Source organism: Equus quagga, chromosome 3, assembly GCF_021613505.1.
Source record: "Equus quagga isolate Etosha38 chromosome 3, UCLA_HA_Equagga_1.0, whole genome shotgun sequence".
Classification (NCBI taxonomy): Eukaryota; Metazoa; Chordata; class Mammalia; order Perissodactyla; family Equidae; genus Equus; species Equus quagga.
The window spans coordinates 85379576-85394089 of record NC_060269.1 but is presented as its reverse complement, the minus strand read 5'-3'; the positions used below and the strand labels follow the sequence as shown (position 1 = coordinate 85394089).

Here is a 14514-nt window from a genome sequence, read left to right as displayed (position 1 = left end):
AGCAGTGAAAAAGGGATTACAAAGGGATATAACACGTGTGCAAAGGGCTATGGAGCACAAAAGGAGCATTCTAATGTGACTGAGTTTTGCTCATTTTAAAGAAGGGGTAGTAGTGGCATGTTTACTTCAGTTAATAAACTGCCATTGTCTGCACCTGAAAACCAAATAGCACATAGAATGAGTGACGTCGTGGGATCCCATAGAGGGCAGCACAAGTGAGAACATCAGTGACACAAAGTAAATGTTTCAGAAATAAACTAGAGTCACCTTGACATCCTGCTGTATGTGTCACCCGGGGGCAGTGTTTTGGCTCCAGGTAGCAGTATTGTGCTTGGGTGAGACAAAGCAGCTGTTTCTGCCTCAGCATTCAGGGGTGCTGGGGAGCTGGGATTGCCCGTGGTGAGGGAAAGAATGCCTGGTGGCAGGCAGGCCCGAAGGCAGAGGCGCCTGTGTTTCCTCCTCACACTACAGGTGTTCATGCAGTGCATCTTGTCCCCATCATAGCCACAGTTAGGAAATGTTGACTCGGAATTAGAAAAAAAAAAAATCCCAATTCTCCAGTTCTGTACCAGGTACTTATTCATTGCTTTATTTCATATACTTTAAAAAATGAACTCAGATCACAGTGCAACCCATTTCCAGCAGGAGCACTTGAAATGTGATCCACGAGTACTTTGCTAGTTTGTTTGACAGACTCATTTTTGGGGAATGGATGGCCCAGGACAAGCAGCCTCTCAGGAGGAGATCACATATCTTATCAGATCATATGCATTTTTCTAAGTTAGGGAGAGCAGTCATGGAGCAAAATCGTAACACCGCTGTTTCAGTGTTTATTTCACATAGTACGGAAATACCAGTACTAATACCGTTTCTGAAATGTTCAGCATTCACAAAATAAAAATCAGTGAAATTAAATTATTTTCTTTCAAATACAAAAACTCATAGACTTATACAAAATTTGTAAGTGTACAAATGGACCTTCTTATAGGTCTGCTGCTCCTTTTGACTGAATACCCTTCCCTCCTCTGCCTACCTTAGAGCCACCACTACGGTCCTTCCTTGGGGGGTCTTCTGGACCACCAACTCTTTGGCCTTGGCTTTGGTTCCTAACCGAAGCGGTTTTGGATTTCCTTCCAGACATCCCACTCAACTGAGAGGATGGCGACTCTGCCCTCAATTTAACTCCTTTGCTGCGGAGGAGAGATCAGCTTCCTTCCAAAACGGGGCTCTTTCAGGGCGTGGGAAGGAGTCGGGCAATGGGAGGGACTAGGAGCTGCAGAAGGTGGGTGTTAGAGGGGGCTAGGAGGGCTTGTGGGGGGCTTGCAGGGAGAGCGTGCTAGGAGTCAGAGAACTGGAGTGGGACTGGGGAGAGCCAGGAAATACAGCTGCCCGTTGATGTCTGAAAGAACTATATTGCCTCAACCAAAATACCTGTGTTTGAAAGTACTCGGTATACTGGGATGCTGCAGTGCCAGCAACTGTTTTTACAGTCCCTCTTATCACTCCTCCAAGAGTCACTTTTACGTGTGATGTGTTCAGAACTTTGCCTTGCTTTATAGGCTAACACACATTAAAGGTCTTTATTTTCCCTTGAGAGTAAGTAGATAATGCTTAGAATAAAATCTCTTCTGAGAGGAAGGTTAGGAAATTCTGAATATTGGCACCAATTTTAAACCTACTTCCCCAGAATGCTCATAGGTGCCTAGACTAGAGGATAACTTTTTGGAGTGCTGTTTTACGGTGTGTGGTTTTTTTTTATTTTAGTGATTTCAGTTCCTAAATTCAAAGTAATTAGATATTGTCGGCATGAGAGTGAGTTACATTAGGCTGGATTATATATTTCATACCTTGTCTCACTGGACTGGAACTGTTTCTCGGATTAGAGTTTCTTAGTCTAGGGAAATGTTCCAAGACCACTGAAGGGACTTCTTTCTAAAGGATAAGCAGGGTGGATTTTAATTAAAATTGCTTTTAAATGATTTCATTGAAATATATACAAACACAAGAGGAGGTAGGTATACACTTCTTATTCTAGCCTTTAAACAATTTTTGCAAATTGAATACAAACAAAACTCTAAAATCAATAAAATGCAGATTAGCTTCATTGATTTAATGTGATGAGCAAGAATGTTTTACTGAAACCAAACCCCACTTGCATGGTGAGTCAGGATGGCCTGCTGTCCACCGGTGCTCGGCTCAAAGCCCATCGGCCCTGGGATGACTCAGCTCTCTCTTCTCCTGTCAGCTGCTATTAAACCTTCATTCGTGCAGTGAGCCAGGACTGCTCTGGCCTTTTCCTGGGCACAGATGCATCACTTGCAAAGGAAGACTCCTTTTCTTTTCTCAGTACCCTTGGGCAGTTAAGTATAATGTGGCACCAGTGCAATCACTAAAATAAGTGCAAATTATATGGTAAAACATCATTATAAGGAGCTCATTCAGAATGTGTTTTTATTAATTTTGTTCAGGATATCATTTTTTAAAACCCCCACAAAATTAAAAAGTCTACAGAGTGATCTCAGATCTGCGAGAATAAATCCAGTTTTCTGTGTGAGAAATATTGCTACAGGTCAACGTGATCTATATTTTTGATTCTTTTCTGTTTTATGAAGTTAATGAATAATGTTTCTTATATAACATAACTTTCAGAAACTAGTTCCTTCTTTTTTTTGATAAATGAAACTGTAACAGGCCTTTTAGATATGCTTGTGATTGTTTTTATTTACTGTTATTCCCATCATCAAAGGTTGATTCAGGTTTTACTCACATGTTGTTGGAGTGTCTTCTGTAGGCCGCACTGGTCAAAAAGTGCTGAGTCAGGAACAGCGTTCTGAATATGTGGTTTCTCCTAAGAGTAACACCTTAGGAGTGTGGAAGAAGTATGTCTGAGGAGGAGATGGAACATACTGACAAATAAGATGCAATTTGCATTATCCACTGCCCAACCAAGTTCATCTCTGAAGTACAGACTGTGAAGCTCCTGTTTTGGAATTAGATTTCTTACGGAAGAGAATTCTCTTAATGCTGTGAATTATGGAGGTAGTAAAATGACCTGTAAAGGTACTTTAAAAACTTTTAAAAATTGTTTTTAGTTTCTCAGTCTGCGTTCATCAAAACATCTGGTCTATTCCATCAGAAACCCAGTCAGCCATTCAAGTGGCATTAGTTCCATGGCCAAATAGTCAACTAAGTTCTACGGTTTGTTATTTGTATTTTATATTTGTAGAGAGTAGAGAGTTTGGGTTTTGCAATCCAAGTAAGAGACTTTTTATTTTTCTTTACGCAGAAAGCTAGACCATCTATAATACAGGTAAAAGATCCTTTTTAAATTTACATATATATTTTTCCAGCAATGTTCTCTGTGGAATACCATAATATTTCCAATCATATATTTTATTCTAGGATGCTGTGACACTTTGTTCCTACCCTTTCATCTTTGATGCCCAAGCCAAGACCAAAATGTTACAGACTGATGCTGAACTACAGATGCAGGTCTCATCTTTTAAAAATGACTTCTTCTTACTGTGTTTCTTTCATCCTACACATTTAGTTGTAATTTCTCCTAATAGCAGAAAGTATATTTGGATCAAGTTCTATTATAAGTTTTAGAACTATTCTAAATTTTTTCAGCAGTTTTATGTTGAGTATAAGACATATACGTGAATGCACATTTATGTGGTTCAGGAGTTGGCGAGCATTTTCATAAAGGACCACGTAGTATGTATTTAGTCTTTGTGGGCCATACATTCTATCTCAACTATTCAACTCTGTTGTAGCACGAAGGCAGCAAAAGACAACATGTAAATAAATGAGCATAGTGGTATTCCAGTAAAACTTTATGTACACTCAAATTTGAATTTATTTAATTTTCACTTGTGATGAAATATTCTTTTGATTTTTTTCAGCCATTTAAAAATGTAAGTGCCAGCCCCAGGTCTGAGTGGTTAAGTTCGCACGCTCTGCTTTGGCGGCCCAGGGTTTTGCCAGTTCAGATCCTGGGCACAGACATGGCACCGCTCATCAGGCCATGCTGAGGGGACATCCCACATGCCACAACTAGAAGGACCCATAACTAAAATATACAACTATGTACCGGGGGGCTTTAGGGAGAAAAAGGAGGGGAAAAGATGTAAAAATCATCATTAGCTCAAGATCTATGCAAAAACAGGCAGCAGCCTGGATTTGGTCTGTGGCCTGCTGTTTGCTGACCCCTGATAGAGAGAAAGGGAGATGATTAAATGGGGCTTGATAATTCTTTATTGAATAAAAACTTAAGTTATTGAGATCTGTTTAATTTACTAATTACACATTTTTATTATAAAATATGATTGATTTTTTTTTCCTCCTGAGGAAGATTCACCCTGAGCTAACATCCATTGCCAATCCTCCTCTTTTTTTTTTCGGCTTGAGGAAGATTAGCCCTGAGCTAACATCTGTGCCAATCCTCCTCTATTTTTTCAGACGTGGGACACCTCCACAGTGTGGTTGATAAGTCGAGTAGGTCCGCGCCCAGGATCCGAACCTGTGAACCCAGGCTGCCAAAGTGGAGCGTGTGGAACTTTAACCACTCGGCCCCGAGGCTGGGCCCAAAATATGATTGATTTTGACAAGCATACAGAGACACTGGTGCATTAGCAATCCACACCTGCCAATGCCTTCTGTTGGTGGATGTATAAACTTCAGTCATCTCTCTGTCTTTGTCTGTTTCTCTCTAGCTCTCTGTCTGTACATAGATGTTTGTTTTCACAGTGATGTATCCATGATATTGACAATTGAAAGGTTTTCCTGAGATGTGGACATTTTTCAAAGAATAAAAACTGTTTAAAAGTGGTTATTAGGTTTCTTTTCCTGCCATTTTGAAAGTTATGGTTTTTACCCACTCTCCATCGTGTTTCTTCCGGAACAATATTATTTCAGTGTTAATCAGCTGGTCTGAACATTTTCCTGGAACTGGTTAGGGGTCGTATGATTCATAAACTATTTCAGTTAATCTTTTTGGGTTCATATTAGAAAGATTTGTGTATTGTGTAAACATGAGTAACTTAGAAAGTGTACTGTGAAAGTTAAGAGGAAGATAAAAAGGAACAAAATGGAGATGCAGTCAGCCTGCTCCCTGCCTATTCCAGGTCCAAAGGTAAAGCTAGCTGCTGTCCCCAGTCACAGGTGTGCTTTGAGTAATTGTGTTGTTGGATGTGCTGTTCAAGGTGGCGGTCAATGGAGCCAACCTGCAGAATGTCTTCATGCTTCTCACCCTGGAGCCTCTGCTGGCCAGAAGCCCCTTCTTGGTCCTTCACGTGCGCAGGAACAACCTTGTTGGAGATGCCCTAAGAGAGCTGAGCATTCATTCTGATATTGATTTGAAAAAGCCTCTCAAAGTGAGTGCTTCAATATATTTTTCTAATTGGCTGTCTAGGTTTTCCTTAGACAGTGTTGATGATGTAGCAAAGATCTTATTTTTAAAATTGTGTAGTCCAGCCATTCATTATTTCTTTCATTCATTTTATAAGAATGTAATCACCTCCTTCTGTCAAATCACCAAACAGAACACCTCAACATAACATCAGCTAAAAATGCCAGTGGATCATGTGAGGGCTTATAGGGGTCCCTTTGTCTGCTGTCATCAGTGTACCTGCTCCAGCTCTACCCCAAACAACCAGGCAAGAGCTAAACGAAAACTGAAACTAGGTAAGACTGTCGAGCCAGTGTCTAGGAAGTCTTTGGATGTCAAAGATTTAAGAGAAAGAAGGTTAAAAAGGAGGAGGGAAAGGTAGTCATATCATCTGGGAAGCTATTGGTCTATTACGGTAGGCACTCTTAGCTCCTAAAATTACTAAATTAAGAATTGTCTTTCCTCATAAACCAGCATGTTTATATGACTACATGTTGTATTCCTAGGGCTTAGCACAATGCTTAGTACACAGTAGGTGTTCAATAAATGTTTGGTGAATTATTTGAAGTTGTTTTAAGTCATTTGTCTTTCAGAAGACTTCCATATCTCAATTTCCAATCCTGTTGTAAACTCCAGTCTCTCACACATAATGGGCAAGAAACCGATGGTCTCTCTGACATTGTCACCCTCTCCAGAACGTCCAATAACATGTATCAGTCTCATCAACCTGCTTGGGAGTTCCGCCTAGAACTTCTGGGTCAGATGGGGGCGCTCTTTGCCCCGTTTTCAGTCTAATTCAGATGAGACAGTTCTTGCCTTGCAGCCCGTCTGAGTTAAGTCTTCTGCTGGCGTCCGTAAAATCAAGTCCCAGTGCCCATGCCCCCTTTTACTCTCGTCCTGCTCTAGGCACCTTGAACACAGCCACGAGGATAGGCTTTCTCAATTGCTGTTTTTAGCCCTTTGCCTGAGCCCTTACCTGTAAAATGGGGATGATAATGGTAATCCCCATGAATAAGGCTGCGCTGAGGATTAGGCTAGTAGAGCTTACATTCTGGCCTGTAGCAAATTCTCAATAAATCCCATTGGTTGGTTGGCTATGGTGGTTACTGTGATGATCGTTTCTGGTCCAGCATGCCCCAAATGGGTCTGTTTATAGTCCCTCACAGAACCCAGATCTGGGCCTGCTTAGAATGCCTTCCTCCTTTCCATGTGCATTAGTCACTTCTAGAACCCCATCAAGAGAGATTTCTTCCAGAAAGTGTTCCTTTACTCAGGTTAGTCATTGTTTTCTCTATGTGCTAGAACATTTACCTCTCAATATATTTGACTCTTTGAAAGTAAAATGTTCTCTCTGATTCTTTTATGTTCACCTTACTGCCCCAAATAGATGGTAGACTTTCTGTGGGCATTTGGTAAACTTCTGACTTCCTTTGTAGTCCTCGTACCTGGTAAAAGTTCTGTGTGTCTGTAAGTGCCTTGTTAATAATCAGCAGATACCCATTGTGGTTCTCATCGCATCAGTGTGGTCTATTATATCTTCCCTCCTTTGTCCTGACTTTGGGAAGAATTTGCTAAAAAAAGATAAAATGCTAAAGATTTCCCTGAAGTATTAATTCTACTTTCATTATTTTAAGGTAATCTTTGATGGTGAAGAAGCAGTGGATGCTGGTGGTGTCACAAAAGAGTTCTTTCTTTTACTTTTAAAAGAACTTTTGAATCCCATCTATGGAATGTTTACCTACTATCAGGATTCAAATCTCTTGTGGTTTTCAGATACGGTAAGTTAGTGATGTCCCAGTTAAACAGATGGAGTGAATTAAACTTTCTTTTTGTTGTCAGACCAATCCTGCAACTTCTGACTTTGCAAAGGGGGGAGTGTAACAAAGATGATAATTTAAAATGTCTCTGCCACAACTAGAAGGACCCACAACGAAGAATATACAACTATGTACTGGGGGGCTTTGGGGAGAAAAAGGAAAAAAAAAAAGTCTAAATAATTTATCTGGTCTTCATTTTTACTGTTGCCAAGACCTCATAGTGCATTTTGTCACCCATCAGTCCATTTCCATTTCTAGTAGGTAAGATCCAAGTTTTGTTATCCTTGAAGGGTAGAAAGCAGTGTGATAAAGAAATTGGTTTTGTGATGTGGAAAGTAGTAGTCAAATGTGTTTTATTTTAATAACAATGATAGTATGTGTCTGAATGCTCATAGAAAGACATGCACACTTTAGTTTTGAAAATTCAGTAGGAGAGCTAAGTTTTAAAAGGCATTCTAATTTCAACCAGCCTTCATTTAGTTCGTTTAGTTCTACTCAACTTGTCTCCCTAGGTCTGCACTGTTCTAAAAAAGTTAGCTCTTGGTCACATTTAGCTATGTAAATTTGTTTTAGTTAATTAAAATTAATACTGAAGATTCGTTTCCTCAGTCGTACTAGCTACATTTAAGTGCTCGGTAGACACATGTAGCTGGTGACACCATGTGAGACAGCACAGAATGAAATGTTTCCATCAGTGCAGGAGGTTCTGTTGGACAGCATTGCCTTAGATGATTGTATGCTGTCTTCTGTATCGCTAGATGAGCTGTGAATGCTTAACTTTACGTGGCAGCTTTTGGGGGATAATTGAACTTTTATCAGAGTGTTTCTCTGCTTCAGAAGGTAACTAAATATTAATGAGATCTTTATTCTTTTATACTGAAAATATTTTGAGGTAAAAATGATAGTGTTTTGAGGGTCACAAACATTGCATTTCTTTTTAATATATTTGCATACATACTGAAAAGTGTTTTGTAGAGCACAACTGGTTTCACTTGATTGGCATAACCTGTGGCCTAGCTATCTACAACTCCACCGTGGTCGATCTCCACTTCCCGTTGGCTCTCTACAAGAAGTTACTGAATGTAAAGCCTGGCTTGGAAGACTTGAAGGAGTTGTCACCCACTGAAGGAAGGTACAGAGCTAAAGGATAGGCAGACGGTGTGGGAAACTGCTCTGGCTCCCTCTCATAGGGGTTGAAGTTTGAAAATACCACATGTACAAGTTTGTGTGTATCAAACCATATGCTTAGGGTCTGTTGTGTATCCTTTGTCTTAGGACATAGCTGTACGGCTTCTTGCTTGATGTATTGTCTATGTTACTCTGAGGGCAGGAGGGGAAAAAGGAAAAGGGAGGTCGTAGCTCCCCAGGAATACAAAATAATCTCTGCTTTCCTTATCCTGAGCAAAAATAAGGACTTTGAGGCTTGCCGTGGCCCAGAAATACAGGGGGAGAAAGTATTGAAAAGGGAGCCTTTCTGAAAAAACAAACACTTTGAGATATAATTCACATGCGATACAATTCACCCACTTAAAGTGTGTAATTCATTGACTCTTGTATATTTAGAATTGTGTAGGCATCCACCACAATTAATTTTAGAATATTTTTTTTTATTAATGTTATGATAGATTACAACCTTGTGAGATTTCAGTTGTACGTTTTTGTTAGTCATGTTGTGGGTACACCACTTCCCCCTTTGTGCCCTCCCCCCAACCCCCCTTTTCCCTGGTAACCACCGATCAGATCTCCTTATCAATATACTAACTTCCACCTATGAGTGGAGTCATAGAGAGTTCGTCTTTCTCTGACTGGCTTATTTCGCTTAACATAATACCCTCGAGGTCCATCCACGTTGCTGTGAATGGGCCAATTTTGTCTTTTTTTATGGCTGAGTAGTATTCCATTGTGTATATATACCACATCTTCTTTATCCAGTCATCAGTTTCTGGGCATGTAGGTTGGTTCCACGTCTTGGCTATTGTAAATAATGCTGCCATGAACATAGGGGTGCAACGGACTCTTGAGATTTCTGATTTCAGGTTCTTAGGATAGATACCCAGTAATGGGATGGCTGGGTCATAGGGTATTTCTATTTTTAACTTTTTGAGAAATCTCCATACTGTTTTCCATAGTGGCTGTACCAGTTTGCATTCCCACCAACAGTGTATGAGGGTTCCTTTTTCTCCACAACCTCTCCAACATTTGTCGCTCTTGGTTTTGGATGTTTTTGCCAATCTAACGGGTGTAAGGTGATATCTTAGTGTAGTTTTGATTTGCATTTCCCTGATGATTAGCGATGATGAACATCTTTTCATGTGTCTATTGGCCATATTCATATCTTCTTTTGAGAAATGTCTGTTCATGTCCTCTGCCCATTTTTTGATCGGGTTGTTTGTTTTTTTGTTGTTAAGCTGTGTGAGTTCTTTGTATATTATGGAGATTAACCCTTTGTCGGGTAAGTGGCTTGTAAATATTTTTTCCCAATTAGTGAGCTGTTTTTTTGTTTCAATCCTGTTTTCCCTTGCCTTGAAGAAGCTCTTTAGTCTGATGAAGTCCCATTTGTTTATTCTTTCTGTTGTTTCCCTCAACTGAGGAGTTATAGTGTCCAAAAAGATTCTTTTGAAACTGATGTCAAAGAGTGTACTGTCTATATTCTCTTCCAAAAGACTTATTGTCTCAGGCCTAATCTTTAGGTCTTTGATCCATTTTGAGTTTATTTTGGTGTGTGGTGAAAAAGAATGGTCAATTTTCAATCTTTTGCATGTGGCTGTCCAGTTTTCCCAGCACCATTTGTTGAAGAGACTTTCTTTTCTCCATTGTAGGCCCTCTGCTCCTTTGTCGAAGATTAGCTGTCCATAGATGTGTGGTTTTATCTCTGGGCTTTCAATTCTGTTCCATTGATCTGTGGACCTGTTTTTGTACCAGTACCATGCTGTTTTGATCACTGTAGCTTTGTAGTATGTTTTGAAATCGGGGATTGTGATTCCGCCGGCTTTGTTTTTCTTGCTCAGGATTGCTTTAGCAATTCGCAGTCTTTTGTTGCCCCATATGAATTTTAGGATTGTTTGTTCAATTTCTGTGAAGAATGTTCTTGGGATTCTGATTGGGATAGCATTGAATCTGTAGATTGCTTTAGGTAGTATTCTTCCAATCCATGTGCATGGAATGTCTTTCCATCTCTGTATGTCATCATCAATTTCTTTCAAGAAAGTCTTGTAGTTTTCATTGTATAGATCCTTCACTTCCTTGGTTAAGTTTATCCCAAGGTATTTTATTCTTTTCGTTGCGATTGTGAATGGGATTGAGTTCTTGAGTTCTTTTTCTGTTAGTTCATTGTTAGTGCATAGAAATGCTACTGATTTATGCATGTTAATTTTATACCCTGCTACTTTGCTGTAGTTGTTGATTATTTCTAATAGTTTTTATATGGATTCTTTGGGGTTTTCTATATATAAGATCATGTCATCTGCAAACAGTGAGAGTTTTACTTCTTCGTTACCTATTTGGATTCCTTTTATTTCTTTTTCCTGCCGAATTGCTCTGGCCAGCACCTCCAGTACTATATTGAATAGGAGTGGTGAAAGTGGGCACCCTTGTCTTGTTCCTGTCCTCAGAGGGATGGCTTTCAGTTTTTGTCCATTGAGTATGATGTTGGCTGTGGGTCTATCATATATGGCCTTTATTATGTTGAGGTACTTTCCTTCTATACCCATTTTATTGAGGGTTTTTATCATAAATGGGTGTTGGATCTTGTCGAATGCTTTCTCTGCATCTATTGAGATGATCATGTGGTTTTTGTTTTTCATTTTGTTGATGTAGTGTATCACGTTGATTGACTTGTGGATGTTGAACCATCCCTGTGTCCCTGGTATAAATCCCACTTGATCATGGTGTATAATCTTTTTGATGTATTGCTGTAATCGGTTTGCCAAAATTTTGTTGAGGATTTTTGCATCTGTGTTCATCAGTGATATCAGCCTGTAGTTCTCCTTCTTTGTGTTGTCCTTGTCAGGTTTGGGGATCAGGGTGATGTTGGCTTCATAGAATGTGTTAGGGAGTGCTCCATCTTTCTCAATTTTCTGGAACAGTTTGAGAAGAATAGGTATTAAGTCTTCTTTGAATGTTTGGGAGAATTCTCCAGAGAAGTCGTCCGGTCCTGGACTCTTATTTTTGGGGAGGTTTTTGATTACCGTTTCTATTTCCTTACTTGTGATTGGCCTATTCAGATTCTCCATTTCTTCCTGATTCAGTTTGGGGAGATTGTAGGAATTTTAGAATATTTTTATCCCCTGAAGAAGGAACCTGGTACTCCTTAATCATCATCTCAGTCTCCTCGTCCCCCAAGCCCTAGGCAACCACTAATCTTCTTTCTGTCCATATAGACTTGCTCATTCTGGATATTTCACATAAATCGAATAATACAGTATATGGTCCTTTGTGTCTGGCTTCTTTCATACAGCATGTTTTCAAGGTTCATCCATGTTGTAACTTGTATCAGTGTTTCATTTCTTTTTATTACCAAATAATATCCCATTGGATGGATATTGCACATTTTGCTTATCCGTTCATCAGTTGATGGATATTTGGGTTGTTTCCACTTTTTGGCTATTATGGATAATGCTGCTGTGGACATTCTTGTACACATCTTTGTGTGGACATAAGTTTTTATTCCTCTGGGTTAGATACCTAAGAGTGGAGTTGCTCAGTCATATGGTAACTCTCAGCTTGGCCTTTTGAGGCACTGTCAGACTGTTTTCCAAAGTAGTGGAGGCATTTTTATGTTATTTTCTTTCTGGCTCTTCAAATTGCTTTTATTCTGAGTTTTTCTGCATTGATTTTAGGTAGCATAAGATCACATATATAAAAAGACATCAATCATATCCTTGGCTTTCTGTAAACAGTATAATCCATTTGGCTTCAATGGAAGGAATATCCCTTTTCCTGGAGAAAGAGTACCGGTTTTAAGATGGAGATGGAAGGGTAGTCTCTAAGGTACCCTCTGGAAATGAGACTGTCACATTACCAGTATAGGACACCAATACTGAGAAACCCTAAAGGATGGGAGGGGTGGGGACACAGAAAGGAAGAAAAAATTTAGAAGGAATATGCAAAAATAGCAGAGGAGACACAGGCAGGCTTAATTTTTTGGTAACTGAAAGAGAAGGCTAGAGAATGACAAATGTGTGCTGTTTACTTTGCCAGCCTGGCTGAGACTGATATATTTCCAGTAACGATTTGGCTGGTTAACTGATAGTGGATTTAAATTCCACGCTAGGAATTTTCTTCCTGGGCAACTCTTGGTGGAATTGCCAGACTTGGAGCTCCTAAAGAAGAAAGTGCGAATGAGGTCTAGTTACAAGACTGTTTTCTCTTTAGAGCTAGGATATGACCATTGTTAGCATAAACATATTCTTTTTTTAAGAGTACATGTTTCAGTATTCTTTAGTTTGACAGAGTGTCTTTACCATAAAGAGCCCCTTGCATTAGCAGGTAGGCCATTAAGATTCCTAAGTGGATGAAGTGACTTTGTGGCTTTTTTATGGTGGAGGGATATTCTACTAATGCTTAGGGATGAAACCAGTCTTAAGGGCCACTGCAGTACCATTTCCTCATATATCTACTTCCAGGCAATACCAGGGTTAAGAGAACATAAGTATGTCAGATATAAATCCATCTGAATCTCTTCATAAATGTAGTAAGATTTGTCGGTAGGTAAAGAGAACAATTAATGAAGGTTTTACAAGTCTTACTGTCATATTTCTTTTCAAAGGTATAGGTAACATTTTCTGTCAGTCTGGATTTATGTGCATTCTAGAATCTTCTTTTATAGTTTTTCTTTGCAAACAATCTGAACATGTGACTCAGGTAGAAACATTATTGCAGTGTCTGATTTGCCTCTTTTCCTTTCTCCATCCTTCAATGATCAGGAGTCTTCAAGAACTTTTAGATTATCCTGGGGAAGATATTGAGGAGACTTTCTGCCTCAACTTCACGGTAAGGATTTCCACAGTTTACTTATGATTGTGGCTGTCTCTTTGATCATGCTTACAAGTCATAATTAACATTAGTTTTTCGTCAAACCAACGAACAAATTCAAAGACTTCTTTGAGACAAATTATTGTATTCATAGTGTCTTGAGTGTTACAGGAGTTCAGTAAATCTGCTGAATAAATGAATGAATGATTAATCTGTGCACTTAAGAAAATTTCTGAAGCATTAATCCTCTTTACTCTTGATACATATATTTCTTTTCTAGAGTTCGTATCATTTCTCCTTGGTTGCATTTATTGGCAATGCTTTGTCTTAAAACAAAAAGATACCTTTTAAGATGCCAATGTTTTCTGACTCAGGTTCTCTTTTCTCCCAAGAATTTGTTTACTAATAAATAGTTATTAAGCTAAGTTTGTTCCTAAAGCTTCTCTCAGTCATTTGGGTTCGAGAAAGATAAGCGGTGAACAAAATTGAAACATTTCTTTTTTCCTGCTTAAATATAGATTTGTCGAGAAAGCTATGGAGTGGTTGAACAGAAGAAACTGATACCTGAAGGAGACAAAGTAACTGTGTGCAAGGATAACAGGTTAGTCTGCCCTTAGACTACTGCAGATGTTGCTTCTTTATTTCTCTGCACTTTTACTTTTTCTTAAAGATTTTATTTTTCCTTTTTCTCCCCAAAGGGCCCTGGTACATAGTTGTATATTTTTAGTTGTGGGTCCTTCTAGTTGTGGCATGTGGGATGCCGCCTCAGCATGGCCTGATGAGTGGTGCCATGTCCATGCCCAGGATCTGAACAGGCAAAACCCTGGGCTGCTGAAGTAGAGTGTGCGAACTTAACTACTCGGCTACGGGGCCGGCCACAGCTTTTAGTTTTTCAAAGGATGTCTGAGCTTCTGCATCAGGTTTCAGACAAAATAATGTGCGCATCATCTGTGAGAAACTAACAATGAGCTAGGCAAGCAGCCTGAGGAAGGGGAGCATTCAGAATGTCTTTATACTCTGGTGAGTCATCAGAATGCTCTGTGTTGGATACCCTGGGTGGGGAAAAGAGTGACCTAGTGCAGGCACTGGCGATTTGTGCTGTTGTCTGCGGTTAAGGCAGTTATTGGGATTTAAAGCTCTTTTTCATATCTTTACAGAGTTATTGCTGTTAGAATACTTTTTGTCTCTGCCTTTTCTGCTCTCTCTCTCTTTCTGGGTCTGAGTTTTTCTCTCTTTCTGGCTCTCTCCCTATCCCTCTCACTATCTCTCCTCGTTCAACAGACATTTCTTTGAATCAGCAGTTGAATTGACTCAGTAGTTGAGAGACAAACTGTG

At 39.5% G+C, this 14514-nt stretch overlaps 1 protein-coding gene across 5 annotated transcripts in view; it reads left to right on the top strand.

The window, feature by feature from the left end:
* The window catches only part of HERC3 (HECT and RLD domain containing E3 ubiquitin protein ligase 3), a 100585-nt gene that overhangs the window by 68506 nt on the left and 17565 nt on the right, over positions 1 to 14514 (top strand). For all 5 annotated transcript variants that reach the window (XM_046655977.1, XM_046655976.1, XM_046655972.1 and 2 more), the window contains 7 exons: positions 3287 to 3310; positions 3403 to 3492; positions 5205 to 5375; positions 7024 to 7167; positions 8172 to 8338; positions 13131 to 13197; positions 13698 to 13780. In XM_046655977.1, the coding sequence (XP_046511933.1) occupies positions 3287 to 3310; positions 3403 to 3492; positions 5205 to 5375; positions 7024 to 7167; positions 8172 to 8338; positions 13131 to 13197; positions 13698 to 13780 (746 nt within the window). The remainder of the gene's footprint in view (positions 1 to 3286; positions 3311 to 3402; positions 3493 to 5204; positions 5376 to 7023; positions 7168 to 8171; positions 8339 to 13130; positions 13198 to 13697; positions 13781 to 14514) is intronic.